Source organism: Anolis sagrei, chromosome 9 (assembly GCF_037176765.1).
Source record: "Anolis sagrei isolate rAnoSag1 chromosome 9, rAnoSag1.mat, whole genome shotgun sequence".
Taxonomy (NCBI): domain Eukaryota; kingdom Metazoa; phylum Chordata; class Lepidosauria; order Squamata; family Dactyloidae; genus Anolis; species Anolis sagrei.
Window position 1 is genome coordinate 21,545,003 of NC_090029.1, and position 27,270 is coordinate 21,572,272.

General features: G+C 48.4%; 1 protein-coding gene across 1 annotated transcript; it reads right to left on the minus strand.

Moving 5' to 3' along the window:
• Positions 1-2,102: 2,102 nt before the first annotated feature.
• On the minus strand, positions 2,103-26,826 carry LOC132762483 (synaptotagmin-4-like). The gene is made up of 5 exons (XM_060755512.2): positions 26,583-26,826; positions 11,356-12,266; positions 8,979-9,144; positions 7,227-7,393; positions 2,103-5,554 (listed from the first exon to the last, which is right to left on the minus strand). Exons 1-5 carry the CDS (start codon positions 26,755-26,757, stop codon positions 5,393-5,395), a joined length of 1,581 nt encoding a protein of 526 aa, XP_060611495.2. The 5' UTR covers positions 26,758-26,826; the 3' UTR covers positions 2,103-5,392.
• Positions 26,827-27,270: the final 444 nt, after the last annotated feature.

Here is a 27,270-nt window from a genome sequence, read left to right on the forward strand (position 1 = left end):
CACAGTGCCAGGAGAGGTGATTGTGGCATCTGCTTGTCCAATTTTGTGGGATTCTTTTAGGCTTGTTCTTCCTGAGACCGTGGAGGAGGTCCTTGGTGCTGTGAGGGCGACCACATCGGCTTTAGACCCTTGCCTGTCTTGGCTAATTAAATCGGCCAGGGAGGGGTTGGTTGATTGGTTTGTGTTGATCATTAATGCATCATTGGAGCAGGGAGTTTTTCCATCTCGACTAAAACAGGCTGTGGTTCGTCCACTCCTCAAAAAGGTCTCCCTTGACTCCACAGTGCTGAACAACTATAGACCAATATCCAGCCTCCCTTTTCTGGGCAAGGTTCTGGAGCGGGTGGTCGCCTCCCAGCTCCAGGGTTTTCTAGATGACATCAATTACCTGGACCAGTCATAGTCTGGTTTCAGGCCTGGCCACGGTACCGAGACGGCTTTGGTCGCCTTGGTGGATGACCTCCGTAGAGAGCTTGACGGGGGAGTGTGACCCTGTTGGTCCTCTTGGACATCTCAGCGGCTTTCGATACCATCGATCATGGTATCCTTCTGGGACAGCTCTCTGGGATGGGTCTCGGGGGCACGGTTTTGTCCTGGCTCCGGTCCTTCCTGGAGGGCCGATCCCAGATGGTGAAGCTGGGAGATGCCTGCTCGGACCCCTGGCCTTTGATCTGTGGGGTCCCACAAGGCTCTATTTTATCTCCCATGCTTTTTAACATCTACATGAAACCGCTGGGAGAGGTCATCTGGAGTTTTGGAGTTAGGTGCCATCTCTACGCAGATGACACACAACTCTACTACTCATTTCCACCTAATTCCAAGGAAGCCCTTTGAGTGCTGGACGAGTGCTTCGCCGCTGTGGCTGTCTGGATGAGGAGGAACAAGCTGAAGATCAATCCCGACAAGACAAGAGGTCCTCCTGGTCCATCAAAAACCGGATTGGGGTATAGGGTGGCAACCTGTGCTGGACGGAAATGCAGTCAGGTAGGCGGGTCCCAAACCATTCAGGGCTTTGTAGGTAAGAACCTGCACCTTGAATTCGGACTGGAAAATGAACGGCAGCCAATGGAGCTCCTTAAACAGGGAGGTTGATCGCTCCCTGTAAGTCACCCCAGTTAGTAACCTGGCTGCCGCCCGTTGTACCAATTGAAATTTCTGGGCCGTTTTCAAGGGCAGCCCCACACAGAGTGCATTACAGTAATCCAATCTGGAGGTGACTAAGGCATGGACCACCCTGGCCAAATCCGACTTCACAAGTTATGGTCGCAGCTAGCACACAAGTCTTAATTGTGCGAAGGCCCTCCCAGCCACCGCCGACGCCTGAGCTTCAAGCGTAAGAGATGAGTCCAGGAGGACACCCAAACTGTGGACCTATGACTTCAGGGGGAGTGCAACCAAGTCCAACACAGGTTGCCACCCTATACCCCATAGTACATAGTACCTATGTACTATGTATGTACTGTCTATACAAATGGCATTGAATGCTTGCTATGTACTTGTGATCCACCCTGAGTCCCCTTCGGGGTGAGAAGGGTGGAATATAAATAAAGTGTTGTTGTTGTTGTTGTCACTTGCCATTACAGTTACACTTCTGAAAAAACCTGTCATTTCTCAACAGACGGTGTTGAGCATCTTTTTTCACATGATCTAAAAGTGGTCAGATTGCTTTACAACAAGAGTACTACAACTTCCTTTGTCATAGCAAATCCCACAATGAGCCAAAGGCAGGATTATATGCAGAGACGGCCCTAGGTAATTTTCAACGGTAAGCAAACAGTATTTTGCCCCCCCCCCCCCAAAAAAAACCAATCACTGATAAATATTTTCTGTTTGTCGTGGGAGTTCTGTGTGCCATATTTCGTTCAATTCCATCATTGGTGGAGTTCAGAATGCTCTTGGATTATAGGTGAACTATACATCCCAGTAACTACAACTCGCATATGTCAAGGTCTGTTTTCCCCCAAGAGTGCCTCAAGAGCGCCCCTGGGCAAAATCAACTATACTGCGAATGCTTACTTTGCGTAATGGTTGAGCCGCCCCTGATTATACGCCAGCACTGGAACCAAGTGATATTCCTCCTCCACATCCGGCCACTATAAGAATAGTCATAATGTTGTTTATTATTTAACTTACAATGGCAATAGTTACAACAAAGGCAGTTATTAGGTTACAGTGGTGATATTATTATACCTTTATCAACTGGAAAAAAAGAACTAATTACACATAACTAGTTGTCTGTAACTGCTTAAGTCCCAGCAATACAATTGCAGTTCAAACAGCCTTTCAGCAAGGTTGTGGGCATTACGTGGGCCAGGGCCCCGTCTGTTCTCCTTAAGGTGCCGCTGTGCATTGGATCTCTTCTCCCTTCCAATGCAGCTCATTCTACGGCAAGCCAGTCGTGCAAAATTTCCTCCCTGTTGTAGCAGCGCAATCTCCAGCATCCTTTTTCTCGCAGCTCCGGTCCCTTGAGTCTGCCTCCGACTGCAGTCCACGTTCAGTTTTGCTGATGCAGTTTTCCATTCTCTTCGTTGACAGCCCTCCTAAAGACTGCCAGCATTGGGCAGGTGATGTCATCCTCCCAAAATTGCTGCAGTGGATCTGGAAAGCCATGTGGAAGCATTTGAGGGGAGCGCGTTGGATTCACCAGGGAGGAAATGTAATGCAGAAGCATAAACCATGGTAGGCTTGCCCTTTCCATGGGCACGAATTCCCAGATTGCTGTTATAACGCCAAATAAATATGTTGCTCATGTGAAAATATTTGGAATTGGCTTCAGAGCACTCCAAAGTGGCTTAAAAGTGCTTGGGGTTAAGAGTGTGAGTGATTAAAGCTCGGGGCTGGCTTAAACTCAGATCTAGTTTAAAAGCAATTGGAATGGCCTCAAGCACACTCGGAACTGGCTTAAGAGCACTCAGAACTGGCTTAATCTTAGAAGTGGCTTAAGCGTCCTTGGAAGTAGTTCAAGTGCTCAGAACTAGTTTAAGAGCAATTGGAAGTGCCTCAAGCACACTCGGAACTGGGTAAAGAGCACTCAGAACTGGCTTAATCTTAGAACTGGTTTAAGCGTACTTGGAAGTAATTCAAGAGCACTCAGAACTAGTTTAAGAGCAATTGGAAGGACCTCAAGCACATTTGGAGCTAGCTTAAGAGCACTCGGAACTGGCTTAATCTTAGATGTGGTTTAAGCGTTCTTAGAAGTAGTTCAAGAGCGCTCAGAACCAGCTTAAGAGCAATTGGAAGTGCCTCAAGCACATTTGGAGCTAGCTTAAGAGCACTCGGAACTGGCTTAATCTTAGAAGTAGCTTAAGCGTCCTTGGAAGTAGTTCAAGAGTACTCATAACTAGCTTAAGAGCAATTGGAAGTGCCTCTAGCACACTCAGAACTAGCTTAAAAGGACTCGGTACTGGCTTAATCTTAGAAGTAGCTTAAGCATCCTTGGAAGTAGTTCAAGAGTGCTCAGAACTAGCTTAAGAGCAATTGGAAGTGCCTCTAGCACACTCAGAACTAGCTTAAGAGTACTCGGAACTGGCTTAATCTTAGAAGTATCTTAAGCATCCTTGGAAGTAGTTCAAGAGTGCTCAGAACTAGCTTAAGAGCAATTGGAAGGACCTCAAGCACATTCAGAGCTAGCTTAAGAGCACTCGGAGCTGGCTTAATCTTAGAAGTAGCTTAAGCATCTTTGGAAGTAGTTCAAGAGTGCTCAGAACTAGCTTAAGAGCAATTGGAAGGACATCAAGCACATTCGGAGCTAGCTTAAGAGCACTCTGAACTGGCTTAATCTTAGAAGTGGCTTGAGGGTGTTTGGAAGCAGTGCTCAGAGCTAGTTTAAGAGCTCCTGGAAGTAGCTTAAGCTCAAGGGTATCTAAAGAATGCTCAGAATTGGCTTAAAAACTATGAACCGGCTTAAGAGCAGTTAGAAGTGGCTTAAGCATATTTGGGATGGTTTAAGAGAGCTCAGAAATGGCTTAAGGGCATTCACAAGTCACTTAAGGGCACTAGGAGCTGGCCTAAGGACACGCCAAAACAACTTAAGGGCGTTCGTAGTGGCGCAAACTTGGAACCAGTTTAAGAGCAATTGGAAGTGACTTAAACTCATTTGGAACTTGTATTGTTGAAGGCTTTCAAGGTCGGAATCATTATGTTGTTGTGTGTATTCCAGGCTGTATGGTCATGTTCCAGAAGCATTCTCTCCTGGTGTTTCACCTGCATCTATGGCAAGCATCCTCAGAGGTTGCGAGGTCTGTTGGAAACTAGAAAATTTGGGTGTATATATCTGAGCAATGTCCATGGTGGGAAAAAGAACTCTTGTTTGTTTGAGGTAGGTGTGAATGTAGCAATTGGCTACCTTGATTAGCATTTAATAGCCTGGTAGTTTCAAGGTCTGGCTGCTTCCTGCCTGGGGGAATCTTTTATTGGGAGGTGATTAGCTGACTGATTGTTTCTTGTTTGGAATTCCCCTGTTTTGAGATATATAAACCCCATTTTCCTAGCTTCCAACAGACCTCACAACCTCTGAGGATGCCTGCCACAGATGCAGGCGAAATGTCAGGAGAGAATGCTTCTGGAACATGGCAAGGCAGCTCAGAAAACACACAACAACCCTCATTTGGAACTGGTGTAAGAGCACTTGGAGCTGACTTAAGGGTGCTCGAAGCTGGCTTAAAAACTTTCAAAAGTGGCTTGAATTCAGAAGTGGCTTAAGAATGCTCAGAATTGGCTTAAATTACAAACAAGCTTAAGAGCAGTCAGAAGTGGCTGAAGCTCACTTGAAACTGGTTTAAGAGCACTTGGAGCTGGCTTAAGGGTGCTCAGAGCTGGCTTAAAAGCTCTCCAAAGTGGCTTAAGCTCGGGAATGGCTTAAGAATGCTCGGAATTGGCTTAAGAGCAGTCAGAAGTGGCTGAAGATCATCTGAAACTGGTTTAAGAGCACTTGGAGCTGGTTTAAGGGTGCTCAGAGCTGGCTTAAAAGCTCCCCAAAGTGGCTTAAGCCTGAGAATGGTTTAAGAATACTCGGAATTGGCTTAAGAGCAGTTGGAAGTGGCTTAAGGGCACTCGGATGTGACTTATGGGTGGCTTAAAGAGGTCTCAGAAGTGATTTAGGAGCTCTCCAAAGTGGCTTGAGAGCATTCAGAACTGGCCTAAGAGCATCTGGACGTTTCAGATCTCCTGCCTGGTCCATTCTCAAAGCAATTTGTCCTTATAACTCCATGGATCCTGGAGGCACCGCCATCCATGCCCACCTTCTCTCATGATGCTCGAGGCTGCCAATGGTGGAAGAGACGTTTGGCTTCAGGGTCCTTGCACAAAGGGCACAGCGGCAGGGAGTCCCCCCGCGACCGCTCTTTGCCGCAGCAAGCAACATCGCCCCAGTAGGAACCTTGGCCTCCGACCATCAAGGGCTGAGTTGGAAGGCCGGCGGTTGGATGGAGTGCCAACGGGCCGACTCCACATTTCCCCGGCTACACATTTCCTTCCAATGGACCTGCCCCATCTCCGGAGCATTGGGGCCGATCAGCACTCGACCCACAAGGCAGCTGCGGGTGTAGAGACGAGCCTGGAAGAAGACGAAGAAGAAGGAAGGCACATGAGACTGTCCTCAGAGAGCAACAGACAACAAAACAGGTAACAACAACAACAACAACAAGCGCAATCCCAGGGGCCATCCATTCCTACCCCTTTTGCCCTGCAGGAAAAACACAATCAAAGCACTCCCACAGATGGCCACTCAACCTTTGCAACAACAACAACAAGAGCAACCCCAGGGGCCATCCAGTCTTACCCCCTTCTACCCTCAAGGAAAAGCACAATCAAAGCAACCCAACAGATGGCCACTCAGCCTTTGTAACAACAGCAGCCCCAGGGGCCATCCAGTCCTACCCCCTTCTGCCCGGCAGGAAAAGCACAATCAAAGCAACCCAACAGATGGCCACTCAGCCTTTGTAACAACAGCAGCCCCAGGGGCCATCCAGTCCTACCCCCTTCTGCCCGGCAGGAAAAGCACAATCAAAGCAACCCAACAGATGGCCACTCAGCCTTTGTAACAACAACAACCCCAGGGGCCATCCAGTCCTACCCCCTTCTGCCCGGCAGGAAAAGCACAATCAAAGCAACCCAACAGATGGCCACTCAGCCTTTGTAACAACAGCAGCCCCAGGGGCCATCCAGTCCTACCCCCTTCTGCCCGGCAGGAAAAGCACAATCAAAGCAACCCCAACAGATGGCCACTCAGCCTTTGTAACAACAGCAGCCCCAGGGGCCATCCAGTCCTACCCCCTTCTGCCCGGCAGGAAAAGCACAATCAAAGCAACCCAACAGATGGCCACTCAGCCTTTGTAACAACAACAACCCCAGGGGCCATCCAGTCCTACCCCCTTCTGCCCGGCAGGAAAAGCACAATCAAAGCAACCCAACAGATGGCCACTCAGCCTTTGTAACAACAACAACCCCAGGGGCCATCCAGTCCTACCCCCTTCTGCCCAGCAGGAAAAGCACAATCAAAGCACCCCAACAGATGGCCACTCAGCCTTTGTAACAACAGCAGCAGCAGCAACAACAACAACAACAACAAGCGCAACCCCAGGGGCCATCCACTCCTACCCCCTTTTGCTCTGCAAGAAAAGCACAATCAAAGCACCCCAACAGATGGCCACCCAGCCTTTGTAACAACAGCAACAACAAAAACCAGAGCAACCCCAGGGGCCATCCAGTCAATCCCCTTCTGCCATGCAAGCGAGGCATTGCAGGCCATAGGGGCAGCAGGGGTCCCCCAAACCGCAAGCTTCATATGTAGGGGGGAGCAGGAGGGGGATATGCAGTGGGAAGCCCCTGACAATGCTTCATGGAGCCCTAATGGCTCCGCAGAGCATCATTTGAGAAGTGTTGTAACAACAACAACAACAACAACAACAACAACCTCAAAGGCCACCCAGTCCTACCCCCTTCTACCCTGCAGGAAAAGCACAATCAAAGCACACCAACAGATGGCCACTCATCCAGTCCTACCCCCTAATGGCTCCGCAGAGCATAGTTTGAGAAGCGCTGGTATAGAGACATGGCAGTTAGATGCACTCTTGTTGTAGTCCCCAAAATGTGAACTCTCCATTCTCTTCTGATTTCATCCCAAAGGCAAGTCAGCCAAGGCAGGGGTAGGTAAAGGCATTCCCTGGGCCCTCCAGAGCTTCTCACCTCCAACCTGCAGATGCTGGCCTTTGTGTCCAGCTTCTTACCTGCATGACGGTGAACTCCAAGGCCAGCTGCTGCTCCTGGATGTCTCCGGCTGGGATGCTGAAAAGGAACGGGGTGTTCCATACGGGATTGCACCCTGCGACGGACTTGGTCTCCTTGGTGTCAAGGACCTTCCCATCGTGATACAGCTGGATCACAACGTAGTGGTCTAGAAAAAACATGGAATGAGATTTGAGTGTTCTGGGACCAAGGCTGGGAGTATGGTGGTGTCTTGTGTGTGGGAGTTTGCCATGTTTTAAGAGCCAAGCTGAATGTGAGTGCTGGTGCTGCGGATATCTGGGGTCAAGAGTGATTAAAGCTTAGGACTGGCTTAATACTCAGAACTAGTTTAAGAGCCACTGGAAGTGGCTCAAGCACATTCGGAACTGGCTTAAGAGCACTCGGAACTGGATTAATCTTAGAAGTGGCTTAAGACTGCTTTGAAGTAGTTCAAGAGTGCTTGGAAGTGGCTTAAGAGCACTTGCAGGTGTCTTAACAGTGCTCAGAGCTGGCTCAAGAGCTCTCGGAAGTGGCTTAAACTCAGGAGTAGCTTAAGAATGCTCCAAATTGGCTTAAAAACAACAACGAACCGGCTTGGGAGCAGTTGGAAGTGGCTTAAGCACATTTGGGATGGTTTAAAGAGAGCTCAGAAATGGCTTAAGAGCATTCACAAGTGGCTTAAGGGCACAGGAGCTGGCCTAAGGACACTCGGAAATGGCTTTAGGGCGTTCAGAGTGGCATAAGCTTGAAACTGATTTAAGAGCAACTGGAAGTGGCTCAAGCACATTCAGAACTGGCTTAAGAGCACTCGGAACTGGATTAATCTTAGAAGTGGCTTAAGATTGTTTTGAAGTAGTTCAAGACTGCTCGTAAGTGGCTTAAGAGTGCTTGGAGCTGTCTTAAGGGTGCTCAGAGCTGTCTTAAGAGCTCTCAGAAGTGGCTTAAACTCAGGAGTAGCTTAACAATGCTCCAAATTGACTTAAAAACAACAACGAACTGGCTTAGGAACAGTTGAAAGTGGCTTAAGCACATTTGGGATGGTTTAAAGAGAGCTCAGAAATGGCTTAAGAGCATTCACACGTGGCTTAAGGGCACTAGGAGCTGGCCTAAGAGTGCTTGGAGCTGTCTTAAGGGTGCTCAGAGCTGGCTTAAGAGCTCTCAGAAGTGGCTTAAGCTCAGGAGTAGCTTAAGAATGCTCCGAATTGGCTTAAACCTATGAACTTGCTATGAACAGGGTTTTCTCAGGCAAGGGATTATCAGAGGTGGTTTTGCTCATGCGAATTTACAGCAACTGCTGTTCCATCCAAGTGCCAACCTGGGTTGACCCTGCTCCGCTTCCAAGATTCCAAGGAAACCCCATGATGACCATAAGTTGATTATGCATTTGTGTTGATCTCAGAACTGGTGTGGCCTAACACTACCAGGATTCTTATTTAGGGGAGCTTAATAATAATAATAATAATAATAATAATAATAATAATAATAATAATAATAATAATATCTTTATTTATACCCCAGCACCATCTCCCCAAAGGGGATGCGGGGCAGCTTACATGAGGCCAAGCCCGGAAGTGCATTGCAACAAAATAAAACCACAACACAACATAAACATCACAATAAAATAAATAAAACATAAGAATACAACAAAATAATGCAAAATACATTAATAGATAAATCACAATCACAGTGAGCAGTCTCCTGTTTTGTTTCTCTCCGTGTTACACACCCTGCCAGGCTGCCCAAGGGAAACGTACCTGGTGTGCCAGGGATGCGCGTGAGCCGGCCTAGGTTCTCCGCTTTGCGGACCAGCACTTTGATCCGGTTGGCCAGAGCTTGGTACTGAAGCAGGAGAAAGAGCTGACCCATGGACTTGGGCTGGCAGAACGATGGACTAAGGCTGATGTCCTGAGAACTGAGAGACTGAAATAGGGGAGGAGGAAAATTACATAGCCATTTGTGGATATACTTGTGATCGATACAAAGAAGAGCCTGAGTGACGTGTCACGGCTGAACTACAAGGCTGGAAGACCAGATTCAGATCTCTGCTTGGCCATGGATGACCATGGGCAAGTCATACTCTCTCAGCCTCAGGACCGGGCTGTGGCGCAGTAGCCAGCTGCATTAAATCACTACTGACCGAGAGGGCATGAGTTCGAAGCCAGTCTGGGTTGGAGTGAGCTCCCGACTATTAATAGTCTAGTTTGCTGTTGACCTATGCAGCCTTAAAGACAGTTGCATCTGTCAAGTAGCAAATTTAGGTACCACTTTATTCAGGGAGGCTACTTTAACTAATTTACGACACCATAAAAACCTTCTAACAGTGTGTGTAAGAATAAGGAAGTACTCCATCAAAGACTCAGTGCCACAAGTGGATGGTGAAGCGGCAACTCCGAAATTGAGCACACCCTCATGAAGCCCAGAAAGCCGGAATGTTAAGTTGCCTCTGTGTCTGTCTATATATATTGTATGTCTATGGGATTGAATGTTTGCCATGTATATGTGCATTGTAATCCGCCCTGAGTCCCCTGCGTGGTGAGAAGGGCGGAATATAAATACTGTCAATAAATTAGTAAATAGACATGGGCGAAAGCAAAGCCCTTCTGAAACTCCCATGATAAGTTTGCCATAAGTATCATCACATTGACTAAATTCCACTGAACGCTACACTTAAAATCCGGGAAACCACTCTCCTCATCACATTACTTTGGCTTCAAGTGTAGCCTAGAGCATTTCTTTGCGTACTTTAAGCGTGGGCGCCAAACGTTTCAAGAGCTGGTAGGACAGTGGAATTTTTGAAATGACCCAGATGATTGGCTATTTCTGCAATGTGTTGGCATTAGTTGCTCCCAGGTTTAAAATGAAACGTTTCCACAATTTGTGGGAGGGGAAATGGTGGGAGGAACCGAAATTACTCCGGTTAGGGAAATTTCCCCCTTTACCTTTTGCTCACCAAATTTTTATTTTATTATTATTATTATTATTATTATTATTATTATTAGCCATCCCCTGCCACGTGTTGCTGTGGCCCAGTCTGTGTATCTGTGTTTTGTGTGTGTATGTATTTGTGTATATATGTTTGTTTTGTGTGTGTGTGTGTGTGTGTATGTGTGTATATATATATATATATGGGTGTATATAGTGTATTTATGCATTTATATATGTACATGCATATTGTGTATATGTGTGTGCTTGTCTATATGCATATTTGTGTGTATATGTGTGTATGTATGTGTGTGCATGTCTATATGTATGTGTGCGTGTATATGTATGTGGGTGTATATTTGTGTGTGTTTGTGCATATATATTGGGAGCCCAGTGGGTTAAACCGCTGAGCTGCTGAGCTTGTTGACCGAAAGGTCACAGGTTCAATTCCAAGGAGCAGCGTGAGCTTCCGCTGTCAGTCCTAGCTTCTGCCAACCTAGCAGTTCAAAAACATGCAAATGTGAGTAGATCAATAGGTACTGCTCCAGCGGGAAGGTAATGGTGCTCCATGCAGTCATGCTGGCCACATGACCTTGGAGGTGTCTATGGACAACGCCGGCTCTTCGGCTTAGAAATGAAGATGAGCACCACACCCCAGAATCAGACATGACCGGACTTAATGTCAGGGGACAATCTTTACCTTTACTTGTGCATATATATATGTGTGTGTGTGTATGAATGTGTGCATGTGTATATGTATATGAGTGTATGTATATATTGTGTATTTTGGGGGTTTTTAAGTCTGTTTCTCTGGAGTTTTGTGTGTGTCTGTGTGTGTGAGTCTGTGTGTGTGTGTTTAGGAGTGATGGTCACTCATTAGCCTGATAAGTGTATTGTGTCCAAATTTGGTGTCAATTCGCCCAGTGGTTTCTGAGTTGGGTTAATCCCACAAACAAACATTACCGGTACATTACCATTATTTATATAGATTATGCCATGTCTCTATGCTGTGCAGCCCTGGGAGTCCTAGTTTTCCAAGGTCCATACCCTTCTCTTGGTGCATTTACAGTATGGAATGGATGCCCTTGCACTCCACATCTATCCTCAGAGGTTGTGGGCATGCCTGCCATAGATGTGGGGTGCAAGGGCATCCTCATAGATTGGAGCGGGTTACAAAAGCGAATGGCATCAGCTGCAAGGTGCCCTCACCTTTCTGAGCTTGGTTTTGGTGGTGGACAGCTCCTGAGTGTAGACCGAGGGCACTCTTGGGTTCCAGGTGGCTTGGGAGCATGGGAACATGACTTCGCCCAGGAAGGAGTCCTTGAGGTTGTGGAACTCCTTGGCGTAGACGGTGAAACGTAGCGTCAGGCTCTGGAGCTCTTCCAGGCCGTAGCGGCCAAACTGGAACTGCTCGTGAAACTCCGGGTTCAGGCTTCTCTTGCACAAGGAGGTACGCTGGGGCTCCACGAACTTTGGAAGGAGGTAGACTTTGACGTAGGAATTGCGGCTTGACCGGAGACCCTTGGGCAAGCGGGAGACGCCGACCACCGTCACGGTCAGCAGGGCCTCCGCTTCCGAGTAGAACAAGGTGAAGTGAAGGTGCGGCCGAGGCTTCATGGTGGTGGCCCCAGAGAGGCCTCTTGGGACGGTGTAAGACTGAGGGAGGCTGGTGCCCAAGGTGGGCCGGGAGATGAGGCTGCTCCGGTCCCCAAAGGCGCTCTCCCCGGAGATGGTGCACCGGCGCTCCCGTCCCCGCGGTGCCTTCACCGGCAAGCCCAGCTTCTGAGAGATGGGGATGCTGGGGAGGGATGCTCGGCCGTGGCGGAGGCTCCGGGGTGGGCTTTCTGGACCAGAAGACCCTGGAGAATCCATGACTGCGGTGGAACTTGGGGCCTCCAAAACCTCTCCTTCGATCTCGACATACTGTTGCTGGATGGCCACCGGTGTTATCGTCCGGGAAGGCGAAACCAGGCCCAAGTCCATCACGGTCCGATCCGCCACTTGTGCTTTGGCGTCATCGGAGCGGCTCTTCTTGCGCTGGTGCCAGCAGATGGCGCACCCGAGGAGGAGACAGAAGCACAGCAGGGCCAGCCCCACGCCCAGGAACGCCTGCAAATGCACTGCCGGGAGAGAGGAGGGTACACCATGAGAAACAAGGAGCCACAGCACCAAAGGCCACGCGGGCCATCGAGTCCAACCCCCTTCTGGCCATGCAGGAAAAGCACAATCAGAGTACCCCTGGCAAATGGCCATCCAGCCTCTTTTACAAAGCCTCCAAGGAAGGAGCTTCCACCACACTCCAAGGCAGAGTTCCACTGCTGAACAGCTCTCACAATTCTTCCTAATGTTCAAGTGGAATCTCCTTTCCTGTAATTTGAACCCATTGCTCTGAGTTCTTGTCTCCAGGGCAGCTCCCTCTTCCTTGTGACACCCTTTCACAAATGTATACATGAGTTGGAAGGTGAACCTAAGGCTGCCTCAGTCTTAAAGTTATTACGCTTTTATGTTCGTTTCGATCATCACAATTTACCGTATATACTCATGTATAAGCCAAGTTTTTCGGCCCTTTTTTCAAGGCTGAAAAAGCCCACGCCCTCGGCTTAGACTCGAGTCAAAGTTATTTAGTATTTTACTTTATTATTATTATTATTATTATTATTATTATTATTATTATTACATTTATTTTACTCTATCTATTATTGTTATTATATTATTGGCGGGAGCCAGGTTTAGGTTGACCACTCTTCAGGATCCACTGGGTTGTATGAAGGTGGTCCACGAGGAATGGAGCCAACGGCAGGCTCAGGGAGGAGGTCTCCCATGGATTAGGCCTTTCGGTCATCAGGCGGCAGGCAAGCAAACCCTGGGAGACGTTCACCTTTGGGTTGGCCTTGATCTCGACACGACACCTCCCCGCCTCCTTCTCAAAGGAGAAACCCTTCAAGCAAGAAAAGGGCAAGGAGATCCTTGAAGCCTCCCATCCAAATAACAATAGTATAATAATAAAACTTTATTTATACCCCGCCACCATCTCTCCGATGGGGACTCGGAGCGGCTTACATGAGGCCAAGCCCAACAACACATAAAAAACAACAAGCAATTAACAAAAATAAACAATACAGTTAATATAACTCACAGGTACACAATAACAGACATGAATTTAAAAACCTATGGCTGGGCCATGTGTAATAGTTAAAACTTTAAAAGTAAATGCTGGACATGGAACTGAGGATGTGCCTAGGAGGAGGAGGGTTTTAAACCAAAAGTAGAGAACAACCCAACGGATAATTAAAGGGCTTCTCAGGGTATTGTTGCCCCGTTTTTGAGGTGCAGCTGCACAAGTTTGCTCAGAGGCTAAAATAAACCCAGCCTCACCTCAAAGCCGATAAAGCCCATGGAAAAAGACTTGGCTTATCAGTGCTGACGCAAGGCGGCCAGAAGCAAAGGGCCACGGCCAAGCCAAGTACCTTGAGGAAAGGCGCCGGATCTGTGCCTCGCTCTCAAGACTCAGAGGAGATGGAATCCAGCTGGGCTCCCCCCTTGCGCCCCCACCCTGGAAGTCGGGACCCCTGGGGGGGGGGGTCGCAAGGGGGGAGTCAGAGGGGTCACCAAAGAACACCAGAAACACATATTTCTGATTATCTTAGGAACCAAGTTTGGTCCAGATCCATCATTGTTTGAGTCCACGTGGCTCGCTGAATATAGGTGGACTACAACTCCAAAACTCAAGGTCAAGGCCCACCAAACCCTTCCAGTATTTTCTTTTGGTCTGTGCTCCAAGTTTGGTCCAATTCTATCGTTGGTGGAATTCAGAATGCTCTTTGATTGTAGGTGAACTATAAATCCCAGCAACTACAACTCCCAAATGACAAAATCATAATTCCCAAATGACAAAATCAGTGTTCACATTTGGGCATATTGGCCATGGGAGTTCTGTGTGCCAAGTTTGGTTCAATTCCATTGTTGGTGGGGTTCAGAATGCTCTTTGACTGTAGGTGTACTCTAAATCCCAGCAACTACAACTCCCAAATGACAAAATCAATCCCCCTCCCCAACCCCACCAGTATTCAAATTTGGGCATTTAGGATATTTGTGCCAAATTTGGTCTAGTGAATGAAAATCCATCCTACATATCAGATGTTGACATTACAATTCACAACAGTGGCAAAATGACAGTTATGAGATAGCAACGAAAATAATGTTATGACTGGGGGTCACCACAACATGAGGAACTGTATAAAGGGGTCACAGCATTAGGAAGGTTGAGAACCCCTGTCTTAGGGTCACTATAAGTCATAACAGTAATCTGATACTAGAAACTAACCAAACCAAAGCTCAAAAGCAGCCGTCATGGACATAGAAGCCAAGCAACAAAACCAAAAAAGAAGAAGAAGGAACCAACCTCGCTGATGCTTGTCCAGCAAGACCTGGACGAGCAACCAGAGGAAGAGCAGGACCATCAGGCCTTCTATCATCCCCTTGAAGAAGAAGAGGCAGACAGACTGACAGAAGGCCAGTGCCGGGTAAACGCGGTCCTTGAAGAAGGCCATCCGCCGTTGCTGCTTCTCCGACTTTGGAGACGTCTGGATGAGGAGAAGTCCTTTTCACACTCAATTTGGACTCCTTAGAGAGGAGATCAAGGAAAGAGGGTCTCGGAGAAGATCTTCTTGTTGTTAAGTGCCTTCACCTGGAGACTGAATGAATGAGAGGCCTCCAAGTCACCGTTTGCGGAGCTCTTGCAGACTCAGGGCTTCTTGATTCAGTTTGCAGAGCAGGACTTGGACTTTGGTTGACCCCTTGGATGGAGATGCAGGGGACGGTTCCCAAGCTGTTCCAGACCTAGTTTCTCTAGAGTCTGCAAACCAACACCGCTCTCTTTAAATAATGTGACCAGGCAGCAGTGTCCTCAATGCGCTCCGAAGACATCACCGCCGGAGTTCCTCTTCTCATCCGCATGACCTCCTCTTCGTGCCCCCTCTCTTCCTCGCAGCCCCCAATGCGGGTGGCAAGGTCGGCCAGGCATAAACGCCTCCACCTTGCGGAGTTCTCATCGGGAGGCCATGTTTGCCACAAGGACGGGCAGCACCTTTGCTGTATAAATAGATACCAGGCAGGAGATGCCCTCTGGTCCGCGGCACTTGCGTCAAGAGGGGAAGAAGGCGATGGATGTGGCAAGACAGCCGTGAAGTTCAACTGTGCCTTTTCGGAGACGGAAAGTATGAGAAAGCGGTGGGCTTCTACGCTTCAGGCTCTTCCACTTTTTGCTGGGGTGGAGGGAGATAGCAATGCATATGTGTGGCTTTTGCACCTTGATTCTTGGGAGCCACCCATTTGGAAAGGGAACCCAGGCCCTAGTTTGACATGTAATACAGCTGTGTTTCATCCAAAGAAATAAAGGACTGCCTCCCCGGTCAAATTGCATACTAATGCTTTTATGGGGGTCATTCAATAAAGATTTCCCCTGACCCACTTCTATTTATCACAGGACTTTGAAACTGCACATGTGTCGTGATATAAGTCTCTATGGCTTGCATGCCAATTTACAACTCAGAACTGATAACGGTCTTGATTTTACACATGCTGTAGTGGTGTGAGGTTTGATAATGGACTCAGCGGAATACAGAGCACTCCTCAAGTTCCTTTCCTATAATAAACCAACAACTACTAGGAACGAGAGGTATGGCCGGGCGGGGCCGTGAGGGACACGATCTAGGGAAGTAATGCTACCCCTCTATTCTGCTTTGGTTAGACCACACCTGGAATATTGTGTCCAATTCTGGCCACCACATTTGAAGAGAGATATTGACAAGCTGGAATGTGTCCAGAGGAGGGTGACTCAAATGATCAAGGGTCTGGAGAACAAGCCCTATGAGGAGCGACTTAAGGAGCTGGGCATGTTTAGCCTGAAGAAGAGAAGGCTGAGAGGAGATATGATAGCCATGTTTAAATATGTGAAAGGCAGCCACAGGGAGGAGGGAGCACGCTTGTTTTCTGCTTTCCTGGAGACTAGGACGCGAAACAATGGCTTCAAACTACAACAAGGGAGATTCCATTTGAACATGAGGAAGAACTTCCTGACTGTGAGAGCTGTTCAGCAGTGGAACTCTCTACCCTGGAGTGTGGTGGAGGCTCCTTCTTTGCAAGCTTTTAAACAGAGGCTGGATGGCCATCTGTCAGGGGTGATTTGAATGCAATATTCCTGCTTCTTGGCAGAATGGGGTTGGACTGGCTGGCCCATGAGGTCTCTTCCAACTCTTTGATTCTATGATTCTAAGAGACACACAAAGATTTCAGTTGGAATAAAACAGGAATATGTTGGGTTGTTGTAGGTTTTTCGGGCTATATGGCCAAGTTCTAGAAGCATTCTCTCCTGACATTTCACCTGCATCTATGGTAAGCATCCTCAGAGGTTGTGAAGATGCTTGCCATAGATGCAGGTGAAATGCCAGGAGAGAATGATTCTAGAACATGGCCATATTGTCCAAAAAACCTACAACAACCCAGTGATTCCAGCCATGAATATGTGTAGGGGTTTCAAAGAACTTGTTGGGCTTTACTTCTTACAGAGAATGGTACTTTCATCTTGAGTTTCTTAAAACAAAGTTCCACACGCACAAATCCAAACAGGATCTTTTAAAAATCCTTTTAAAATCTCCCTTCCTGCACAGCACTCTAATCACCATAGAGGCTTATTAACGATTATCCTCAAAGAGGTATCTTTAAGCCACAAAGAGTTCCCGAACTCTTCCTTCCTTCCTTCCTTCCTTCCTTCCTTCCTTCCTTCCTTCCTTCCTCCCTCCCTCCCTCCCTCCTTCCTTCCCCCTTCAAACTCCTAGTTCCTTCTTCCACACCAAACCCCTAGCTGAACTTAAAATGGCTGCCTTGCTCCTTCTCTTTACCTCTGGCTCCGTTGATTTCCAGCTACAGAGCTATTCCCTCCAATTTCATTAGCCAATCAGACTGCACTTCTGGCTATGAGGCTGCCCACCTTTCTCCTGAGCTTTTTCAAGCTGGGCCTGTTTTCTCCCTTTTACGCCAATCTGTTACAGCCGCACACAAAAGGAGATGATCAGTGAGATAAAAGCATTTGATGGTGATGATTCCCCATTATAGGACGGAGTCAAGAACTGGCATCGTCCATTCCAATGTGGTCGAACTTCCATGGAAACAGCTCCAATTCCAGGGTGACCCCACTCTGCGATTGATGAACACACCATCCAGCAAGTGAAGGGCACCAATTTGGAAAAGTGTTGCGTAACCATTCACCAACTAGCCCAAAATGTCAAGATGAGTGTGGGGTCCATGGAGAAAATCACCCAAGACTGACGTTGAGCATGCCCCCCCCCCAACAAGGGATGGTGACTTATAGTTCTGCAAAGGACAAAGGTACCAGACTGCACAATAGGGGTTAAGTCTTGGTCACATTGCCAAGGCATTGACAACAACAAGGACCCCACGAGGCTTTTGGGAAACGGCTGGATCTTGGGACTTCTGCCCTTCGTGAGAGTTGTAGTTTCCCAAGGACCAAAGTGTGAATCAGTTGCAGCACAGCTGGGGTTTCATCTGCCAGCCTTCCCAATGATCATGGACTCTCTGCCTGCATGTCTTGGACTTCAGTACATACTATCTCCCTCATGAACTTTCCTCAAAGACCTTTTAAAACATTGGACTTCAGGCTTCTTCATGAAAATTAATCCTCTTATTGGGATGTGGGACAAAGATGGGGTTTTGTTGCTGTGAAATGCTTATGATTTGAATGTATGTATCTTGCTATGAAATATCTTTTGCCCCCTTTACCCTTGCCCTTTGCCCCAAAAAAAGGCGACCAGGAAAAACCACTCGGTGCCCGAGGGGGCTGTTGTTCCCTCGAAACCAACCTTATCACAGACATTTGCATGGACAATAGCAACTGGAAATTCTTTGTTTATTTTTCTGAGTTGGCCTGGTAAACAGGGAATTTCTCTGGTCACATTTTAATTTAATCACAAAGGGGCGAGACTGGCCCCAGGGGTCTTCTTGCCCAGCTCTGTTTGTTTCATCCAAAAACCCATCAAAACCAACACACCTTATCTGATCCTGGAAGGGAAAACCTGAATCAAATGGTTATCCCTAAATCACTGATCCATCACAAGAACAAAAAAACTGGTTTCCTTGGCTGGCTGATCCCTCGGGCACAGGACAGTAGAATGTCATCATCCTCTCTGGACACAATGCCCCTCTTCCGTCCTGCCTCCCTCTCCCTGATTTGCTAAGGAGCCGAAGAGGGAGGGAGGTTTGAAACTTTCAAACCTGTATAAATATGCCTCTGATCAATGTATTGGTATGCTTGCATGTGAATGATCACTGCAATTGCATCCGCTTCAGCTGAATCGCTAATAAACCTCGGTGCCACTTCTTCGCCTTGGCAAGAGTCTCATTTCAATTATTAATATCAATAAAGAAAGGAGAGAAAGGATGTTGGCAGGATCCAACAAAGCATACAGCCGATGAAGCGGGAATCAGGTCCTTGATATTAGATCGCGGCATGGAGGGAGGGAGGAGTTCCACTAGCCGCGGGGCCCCCATAGAGGTCGTGGTGGGAGGGAGGAGATGCGGAAGAAGGAGACCTCGAATTCGGCCTAATTCGGACCGCCTATCTAAATTAATAACTCCCAACCGGTCTCCTAAGGTAAATTGGTGTAGCCAGGTGAGCGGGCCCTCGGGATTGAAGGTGGTGCTGCTGAACGCCAGATCTGTCAACGGAAAAACGACCTGGATCCAGGACCTAATCCTGGAGGAGCGGGCAGATCTGGCGTGCATTACGGAGACCTGGTTGGATGAAGCTGGAGGGGTAAACCTGACCCAGCTTTGTCCTCCAGGCTTCTCCGTACAGCACCAACCTAGATCCGGAGGATGGGGAGGCGGAGTCGCAGTGATCTACAGGGATTCCATCCATCTGACCAGGAGCCCCATCCCGCAGACCACAAATTTTGAATGCGTCCACCTGAGGGTGGGTGACCGGGACAGAATAGGGATTCTGTTAGTGTACCGTCCACCTCGCTGCACTACAGTCTCCCTGCCTGAGCTAGCGGGGGTGGTCTCGAGCCTGGCGTTGGAGTCCCAACGGCTTCTTGTGCTGGGGGACTTCAACATCCATGCCGAGGCGGCCCCCACAGGAGCGGCTCAGGACTTCATGTCTGCCATGGCAACCATGGGGCTGTCCCAACAAATAACTGGCCCCACCCACTGTGCTGGACACACATTGGACTTGGTTTTCTGTCAGGGATGGGAGCAGGGTGGCGGTGTGGAGGAGTTGTCCATCTCTCCGTTGCCGTGGACTGACCACTTCCTGATCAGATTTAGACTCACTGCGCTCCCCAACCTCCGCAAAGGTGGAGGACCCATTAAGATGGTCCGCCCCAGGAGGCTTATGGATCCGAATGGATTCCTGACGGCTCTTGGGGATTTTCCCGCCACCTCGGCAGGTGACCATGTCGAGGCCTTGGTCGCTCTCTGGAATGGGGAGATGGCCAGGGCAATTGACACGATCGCTCCGGAACGTCCCCTCTCAAGTAACCGAGCTAAACCATCTCCTTGGTTCACTGAGGAGTTGGCAGCGATGAAGCGAAGGAAGAGGGAACTAGAGAGCGTGTGGCGCTCAGACCCAAGCGAGCCAAACCGAGCACGGTTTGTGTCCTTTTTGAGGGCATACGCCGTGGCAATAAAAGCCGCAAAGAAGACTTTCTTTGCGGCTACTATTGCGTCTGCAAAAAACCGTCCGGCGGAGTTGTTTCGGATTGTCAGAGGTCTTTTGACTCCCCCTACCTCAGGTGGGAGCCCTGACAATGCGGACACGCGCTGTGAAGCATTTGCTCGGTTCTTTGCAGACAAAGTCGCTTTGATCCGCTCTGGGCTGAACACCACATTAAATGCAGTCTCTGTGGATGTGACACGAGCGCCTGCTTGTCCTATTTTGTTGGATTCTTTTCAGTTTGTGAAGCCCGAGGATGTGGACAAGATACTTGGAGGAATGAGGCCCACCACGTCCATCCTAGACCCCTGCCCATCCTGGCTTCTGAGGGAGGCCAGAGGGGGATTGGCTGAGTGGGTAACGGTGGTGGTTAACGCCTCCCTTCGGGAAGGCAAGATTCCAGCGAGCCTAAAACAGGCTATTATAAAGCCGCTGTTGAAGAAACCATCACTGGACCCCACTAAATTCGACAACTTTCGGCCTGTTTCCAATCTTCCCTTTTTGGGCAAAGTCATGGAAAGCGTGGTGGCTTCACAACTCCAGGTACTCTTGAGAGACACGGATTATCTGGATCCGGCACAGTCTGGTTTCAGACCGGGACATGGTACCGAGACGGTCTTGGTCGCCTTAGTGGATGATCTGCGCCGGGAGCTAGACAGGGGGAGTGTGTCCCTGTTGGTGCTCCTGGACCTCTCAGCGGCCTTCGATACCGTCGACCACGGTATCCTTCTGGGGCGCCTTGCGGAAGTGGGTCTTGGGGGCACTGCTCTGCAGTGGCTCCAGTCATTTCTGGAAGGCCGTACCCAGAAGGTGTTATTGGGGGACTCCTGTTCAACTCCACAGCCGTTGACCTGTGGGGTTCCTCAGGGTTCTATCCTGTCCCCCATGCTGTTTAATATCTACATGAAGCCGCTGGGTGAGATCATCCGGAGTTTCGGGGTGCGGTGTCATCTGTACGCAGATGATGTCCAGCTCTGTCACTCCTTTCCACCTGCTACTAAGGAGGCTGTCGAAGTCCTGAACCGGTGCCTGGCCGCTGTAATGGTCTGGATGAGGGCGAACAAACTGAAATTAAATCCAGACAAGACAGAGGTACTCCTGGTCAGTCGCAAGGCCGAACAGGGTATAGGGTTACAGCCTGTGCTGGATGGGGTCGCACTCCCCTTGAAGGCGCAGGTTCGCAGCTTGGGTGTAACCCTGGACTCATCGTTGAGCCTGGACCTCCAGGTTTCAGCGGTGACCAGGGGAGCATTTGCACAGCTTCGGCTTGTGCGCCAGCTGCGCCCGTACCTTGGGAAGTCTGACTTGGCCACGGTGGTACATGCTCTGGTCACATCCCGTCTTGACTACTGCAACGCTCTCTACGTGGGGCTGCCCTTAAAGACGGCCCGGAAGCTGCAGCTAGTCCAGCGCGCGGCAGCCATGTTGTTAACAGGAGCAGGACGCAGGGAGCATACAACGCCCTTGCTGTTCCAGCTCCACTGGCTGCCGATTTGCTACCGGGCCCAATTTAAGGTGCTGGTGTTAACCTACAAAGCCCTAAACGGTTCCGGCCCAAAATACCTTGCGAACCGCATCTCGGCCTACGAGCCCACGAGGACCTTGAGATCATCTGGGGAGGCCCTTCTCTCGATCCCGCCTGCCTCACAGGCACGTCTGGCGGGGACGAGAGAGAGGGCCTTCTCGGTGGTGGCCCCCCGGCTGTGGAACTCCCTCCCTGCTGATGTCAGACAGGCCCCCTCCCTCATGGCCTTTCGTAAGGGCCTGAAGACTTGGCTCTTCGAGCAGGCTTTCAACTAAGTGCTATGCTACGGGTAAAGACAACCGGACTGAACTACGACGACGAGATTGACTACGATTCTTTAAACATGACGGAGCGGATTTTTAGTATAAGTTGATGTATGTATTAGTGATGTAAATTGTTGTTGATTCTTTTGTAAAGTGTCTTTTTGTACTGTACGCCGCCGCGAGTCGCCCTAGGGCTGAGAGCGGCGGCTAACAAATGCAAGAAATAAAATAAATAAATAAATAAAATAAAATTGCTGGAATCAGGCTTCCCTGAAGGCTTGCCAAGGTAGCGTTCCCTCTTTGGTGGGAACTAAGGGTCATCTCTCCTTGGAGTTGACCGCCCTAAAGTCTCATTTGACTTCAAGACCACCTTCACCTGCAGAAGGTCTCCGCTCGCTGGGTCCCCCGGCTGCTCACACTGGCTGCTCCACAGTCACCTGTGTATCCGCCGCCGAGACACTACACTTTGAAGGCCATCATACTCGGAGAAGCAGGGATCGCCTAAGTAAGTAGTAAGTTTTCAGCTGCTTTTAAAAGGTCCCGGTTTCCCTCTGCTCCTTCCCCTTTTCTCTTTTGCCAAGGTAGCGTTCCCTCTTTGGTGGGAACTAAGGGTCATCTCTCCTTGGAGTTGACCGCCCTAAAGTCTCATTTGACTTCAAGACCACCTTCACCTGCAAAAGGTCTCCGCTCGCTGGGTCTCCCGGCTGCTCACACTGGCTGCTCCACAGTCACCTGTGTATCCACCACCGAGACACTACACTTCGAAGGCCATCATACTCAGAGAAGCAGGGATCGCCTAAGTAAGTAGTAAGTTTTCAGCTGCTTTTAAAAGGTCCCGGTTTCCCTCTGCTCCTTCCCCTTTTCTCTTCACTCTGTGACAGGGTCATCAAAGGTCGAAAACTACTCGAAGGCACACGACAAAAAGTAGTAAACACAAATTAATTTAAAGATTAACTTTCAAGCTCTGCTAATAGCCAGGGACACCTGTGCATTCAGGTGAAGGTGCGAACTCTTCTCAAGGACAGAGCAGAACAACACAGAAGGTGTGCAGTCTCGCTGGAGGGCAGCCCACAAGACCTCGACGCCACATAATCTCTCTTTCCGTCTTCCTGGAAATTCACAGTCGTGTCCTGGATGCAGGTTAGCATTGCCCGGCGTTAATCATTGCCCCTTTTTTGTGCAAAGGCCAAGAGGAACCGTGTCCCAAAGAGAAGAAAATTGGATCTTCCCCTTGCAGTCTCGAAAGCAGTCACAATGGCTGGCTCCCAGAAGTCACCTCAAATCAACCTAATGCTCTTGAGAAAGAGGACGAAAGAGGAATCCAGCCGCTCAGTTTTCTCTGAGTTCTAAGGATTTGAACTACTTAGTTCTATTAACATCAATATGTAAATATTTTATATTGTTTGGGTTTTTATTGTTTTGTAAGCCTCTTTAAGTCTTGTAGGGTAATAATAATAATAATAATAATAATAATAATAATAATAATAACTTTATTGTTCTACCCCGCACTCATCTCCCCGAAGGGACTCGGGGCAGCTTACATGGGGCCCAAGCCCAGGCAGAATACAATTAAAAACAAAGCAAAAACAATTAAGACAGCATAAAAACAGCATAAAACAACGTAACAATAATAGCTAGCAACAACAATAACAGCAGACTAATTTTGGAAGGGGGGAGGAAAACCACTATGTGAACTGGTTAAAGCCAAAAGAGGTTAACTAAGGTGGATAACAATGTATAACAGCATAGGAAATATCATGGAAACAGAGTAAATTAACAGGATCAGTTAATATAATATAGGACATCAGATTGAATGACAATTCAAGTCATGATACAGGCCATTTGCCATAGGAGTCGTCAATTGATAGCACAATGAAACATCCACGTCTTTAATTCCTTACGGAATGTGGCTAAGGAGGGTGCCAGCCTAATAATAATAATAACAATAATAATAACAATAATAATAATAATAAGGACTCTTACAACTCAAACAAGCAGTCGAAGAAGAAAAACATGCCCTGGCATAATATATCAAGGAAAGCCAAGAACCTGCTTTAATTGAAGTCAATAATCGGAAACTTCTCAAAGCACAGCAGACAAAGAGTCAGTACAAGAAAACTGCACTCCAAACCAGAGCTGGCAGCTGGCACAACAAAGCATTGCATGGGCAGTTCCTTGATAAGATTGAAGGAAAAGTTGACAAGAAGACCGGGTTATGGCTAATGAATGGAACCCTGAAGAAGGAGACAGAAGAAGGCCTGATTCTTGCAGCCCAGGAGCAAGCCATCATGACAAAGGCTATTAAGGCCAGGATCGAAAAATCAGCAGATGACCCAAAATGCAGACTGTGCAAGGAAGCGGATGAAACCATGGACCATCTCCTCAGCTGTTGCAAGAAAATCACACAGATGGATTACAAACAGAGGCACAACTCTGTGGCCCAGATGATTCACTGGAACTTATGTCACAAGGACAACCTGCCAGCAGTAAAAAAAATGGTGGGATCATAAACCTGCAAAGATTGTGGAAAATGAACACGCAAAAATACAGTGGAACTTTCGAATCCACCAGACATCATGATTGTGGAAAAGAAAAAAGTCTGGATTATTGATGTTGCCATACCAGGTGACAGTCGCATTGGGGAAAAACAACAGGAAAAACTCAGCCGCTATCAAGACCTCAAAACGAACTGCAAAGGCTCTGGCATCAACCAGTCCAGGTGGTCCCTGTGGTAATAATGTCAAAAGATCTCAGCTGGCATTTGGAAACAATAAAAATCGACAAAATCACGATCTGTCAACTGCAAAAGGCTGCCTGACTTGGATCTGCGCGCATTATTCGGAAATACATCACACAGTCCTAGACGCTTGGGAAGGGTTCGACTTGTGATTTTGTGATACAAAATCCAGCATAGAGATCTTGTTTGCTGTGACACACTGTGATTTTGTGTCAATAATAATAAACCTTAACATTTGGGAGTTGTAGTTGCTGGGATTTATAGTTCACCTACAATCAAAGAGCATCCTGAACCCCTCCAATGATGGAATTGAACCAAACTTGGCACACAGAACTAACATGAGCAACAGAAAGTACTGTGTTTTCTGGTGTTCTTTGGCGACCCCTTCGACACCCCTTCGCAACACCCCCCCCCCCCCCCTCCAGACTTTAAGGTTGAGAAACACTGCCTTAATCCATCCGTGCTGGATCATTACGCCAAATATCCACCCAGTCCAGCAAGTGGCTTTTTGAGGCCGCCACAAAGAGATGTCTCTAGGAATCCCAATAGCAAGGGATAGGCATTGGGCCACCTGGAAAGAGGGTAGCCACAGGATCGAAAGGTGAAAGGTCAAGCCCTTTCCAAAGGACACATGGCACAGAGATGCTGTCTGCTTACTTTTGGGGGGCAGTACGAGAGTCATGGTTTGGAGTGCTTGGCTGTCAGCAACCCTGGGTGTGTGCTCCCTCTCTCATCCTTCTGCAGGTCCTTCTCGGCCGGAGAAAAGGTGTCTCTTTCCGAGTCTTCCCATGGCTGGAGAGGCCTTCCTTGCCTCCGCCCTCGGTTTGCCCCTCTCTCTGCCAAGGCTCTTCACGCTGGGCAGCCAACCGGCCGCATTCCTGCCTGAAACCCGGCTCCCTTGGACTGTCTCCTCCCCGTCCTTTTCGAACAAAGCTCCCTCCTCTTCTCTTCTCTTGGGACAGAGCTTGCTTTCGCAGGTGAACAAAAGGGACTCAGAAGAGAAAACGAATGAGCCTTGTAAGCTGACCCACCTCTTGCAGCTTGTCAACAACAACTTACGAAACCACTCACATTTTCTGGGATGCACCTCTTAGCCATTTATTTATTTATCGTATCAGAAGCGCACTGAGCATGCAGTTGTAATATATATTTAAAACACACACACACAAAGTTAAAAAGTTGGCATGATACTAAATGTTCTGGCTACTTGGAGTGCCTCGGGTGTCGCTATGAGAAGGACCTCGATTGTGCCTGTGGCAGGGCTCAGGCTGCATTGTAGTCTGTGGCCTGTGGTTTGCTCTTCTCCGCGCTCGCATGTCGTGGACTCCACTTTGTGGCCCCATTTCTTAAAGTTGTATCTCGTGGTGCCAGAGCGCAGCCTGTTCAGCGCCTCCCAAGTCGCCCAGTTTCCTGTGTGCCCAGGGGGGAGTCTCTCATTTGGTATCAGCCATTGATTGAGGTTCTGGGTTTGAGCCTTCCACTTTTGGACTCTCGCTTGCTGAGGTGTTCCAGCGAGTGTCTCTGTAGATCTTAGAAAACTATTTCTTGATTTAAGGCGTTGGCTTAAATCCAAACAAAGGGTGGGTCAGAGATAGAGGTAGCCCTAGGTAATTTTCAATGGTAAGCAAACAGTATTTTGGCGCCCCCCCCCCCCCCCCAACCAATCATTGATATATATTTTCTGCTTGTCGTGGGAGTTCTGTGTGCCATATTTGGTTCAATTCCATCATTGGTGGAGTTCAGAATGTACTTTGATTGTAGGTGAACTATACATCCCAGTAACTACAACTCGCATATGTCAAGGTCTATTTTCCCCCAAGAGTGCCTCAAGAGCACCCCTGGGCAAAATCAACTATACTGCAAATGCTTACTTTGCGTAATGGGTTGAGCCACCCCTGGCCAGAGATGTCTTTTCATTACAGGCTACTACTTCCTGACAGATATCAGGTGATGCAATACTGGCTAAACAGTGTAATTTCTCCAGTGGTGTAGGGCGCAGACACCCAATGATAATGTGGCATGTCTGATTAAGAGCCACATCCACTGTGTCTTCTCAAGAGGCTTTCAAGCAGAAGCTGGCCATCTGTTGGGAGGGCTTGGGTTGTGTCTCCTTGCATGGCAGGGGGTTGGACTTGATGACTCTTGGGATCCCTCCCAGTTCTAGGATGATATAATTCTTACCTGCTTCTTCACAGGTGCTCCCAAGGTAAGCCGAGGCGATGGAGGAGTCCAGGAGTGCCTTGGGCAACGCAGCAGACATGAAGAACTCCTGGGAAGAAGGAAAGGAGATCTCGGGCAAGGCATAAAGGGGGAAAAGCAGGTCCGGAGAGGGACATACAATGTCAGGCTGTGCCATCCACCAGTTGTTTTGAGCATGGCAGTGATGCCAAGTGGTTTCAACTGCGCTGATAAAGCCAAGCCAGGAAAGCACTCCAGGCTGAACAAACAGGTGGGGAGATACACACACACACACACACACACAGCCATGTTTACTCCCCTCTTCATCCCAGGGAATGGCTCCCACGTGAGAAGGCCAGAGGAGCAATGCACGTGGTCAAAAATAACAGCCAGGCTTTGGGTTGCCCGAGTGAAAACTGTGACGAGCTCTTGGATGTCGAAGAAGAGAGCATTTCAGCCGGTCTGGCTGCAGGTGACAAGCAAAACCATATGAATTTCCCATATGGTAAAGGTCTCGAATGATCAAGAGGTTAAGCATCTGGAATTCCAAAATACTCCAAAATTGTCCAGCTGCATGGCTGACCCTTCTGCTTTGTGATGCTTCAATGCGCTTTTGTTTCATGCACAAACTTATTAAAAGCATTGTGCAAAGTTGGTTTCAGGATGTGTTTAAGGCTGTGTCGATGAAATT

Bases quoted from the DNA above. Each gene is read 5' to 3' on its own strand.
- LOC132762483 (XM_060755512.2), bottom strand. From the start codon at position 26,757: ATGGCACAGCCTGACATTGTATGTCCCTCTCCGGACCTGCTTTTCCCC. The intron at 7,394-8,978 runs GTACGTTTCCCT...TGTTTTTTCTAG, and splicing joins GCGCATCCCTGGCACACCAG to ACCACTACGTTGTGATCCAG. The intron at 5,555-7,226 runs GTAAGAAGCTGG...GTCTTCTTCCAG, and splicing joins TGGAGTTCACCGTCATGCAG to GCTCGTCTCTACACCCGCAG.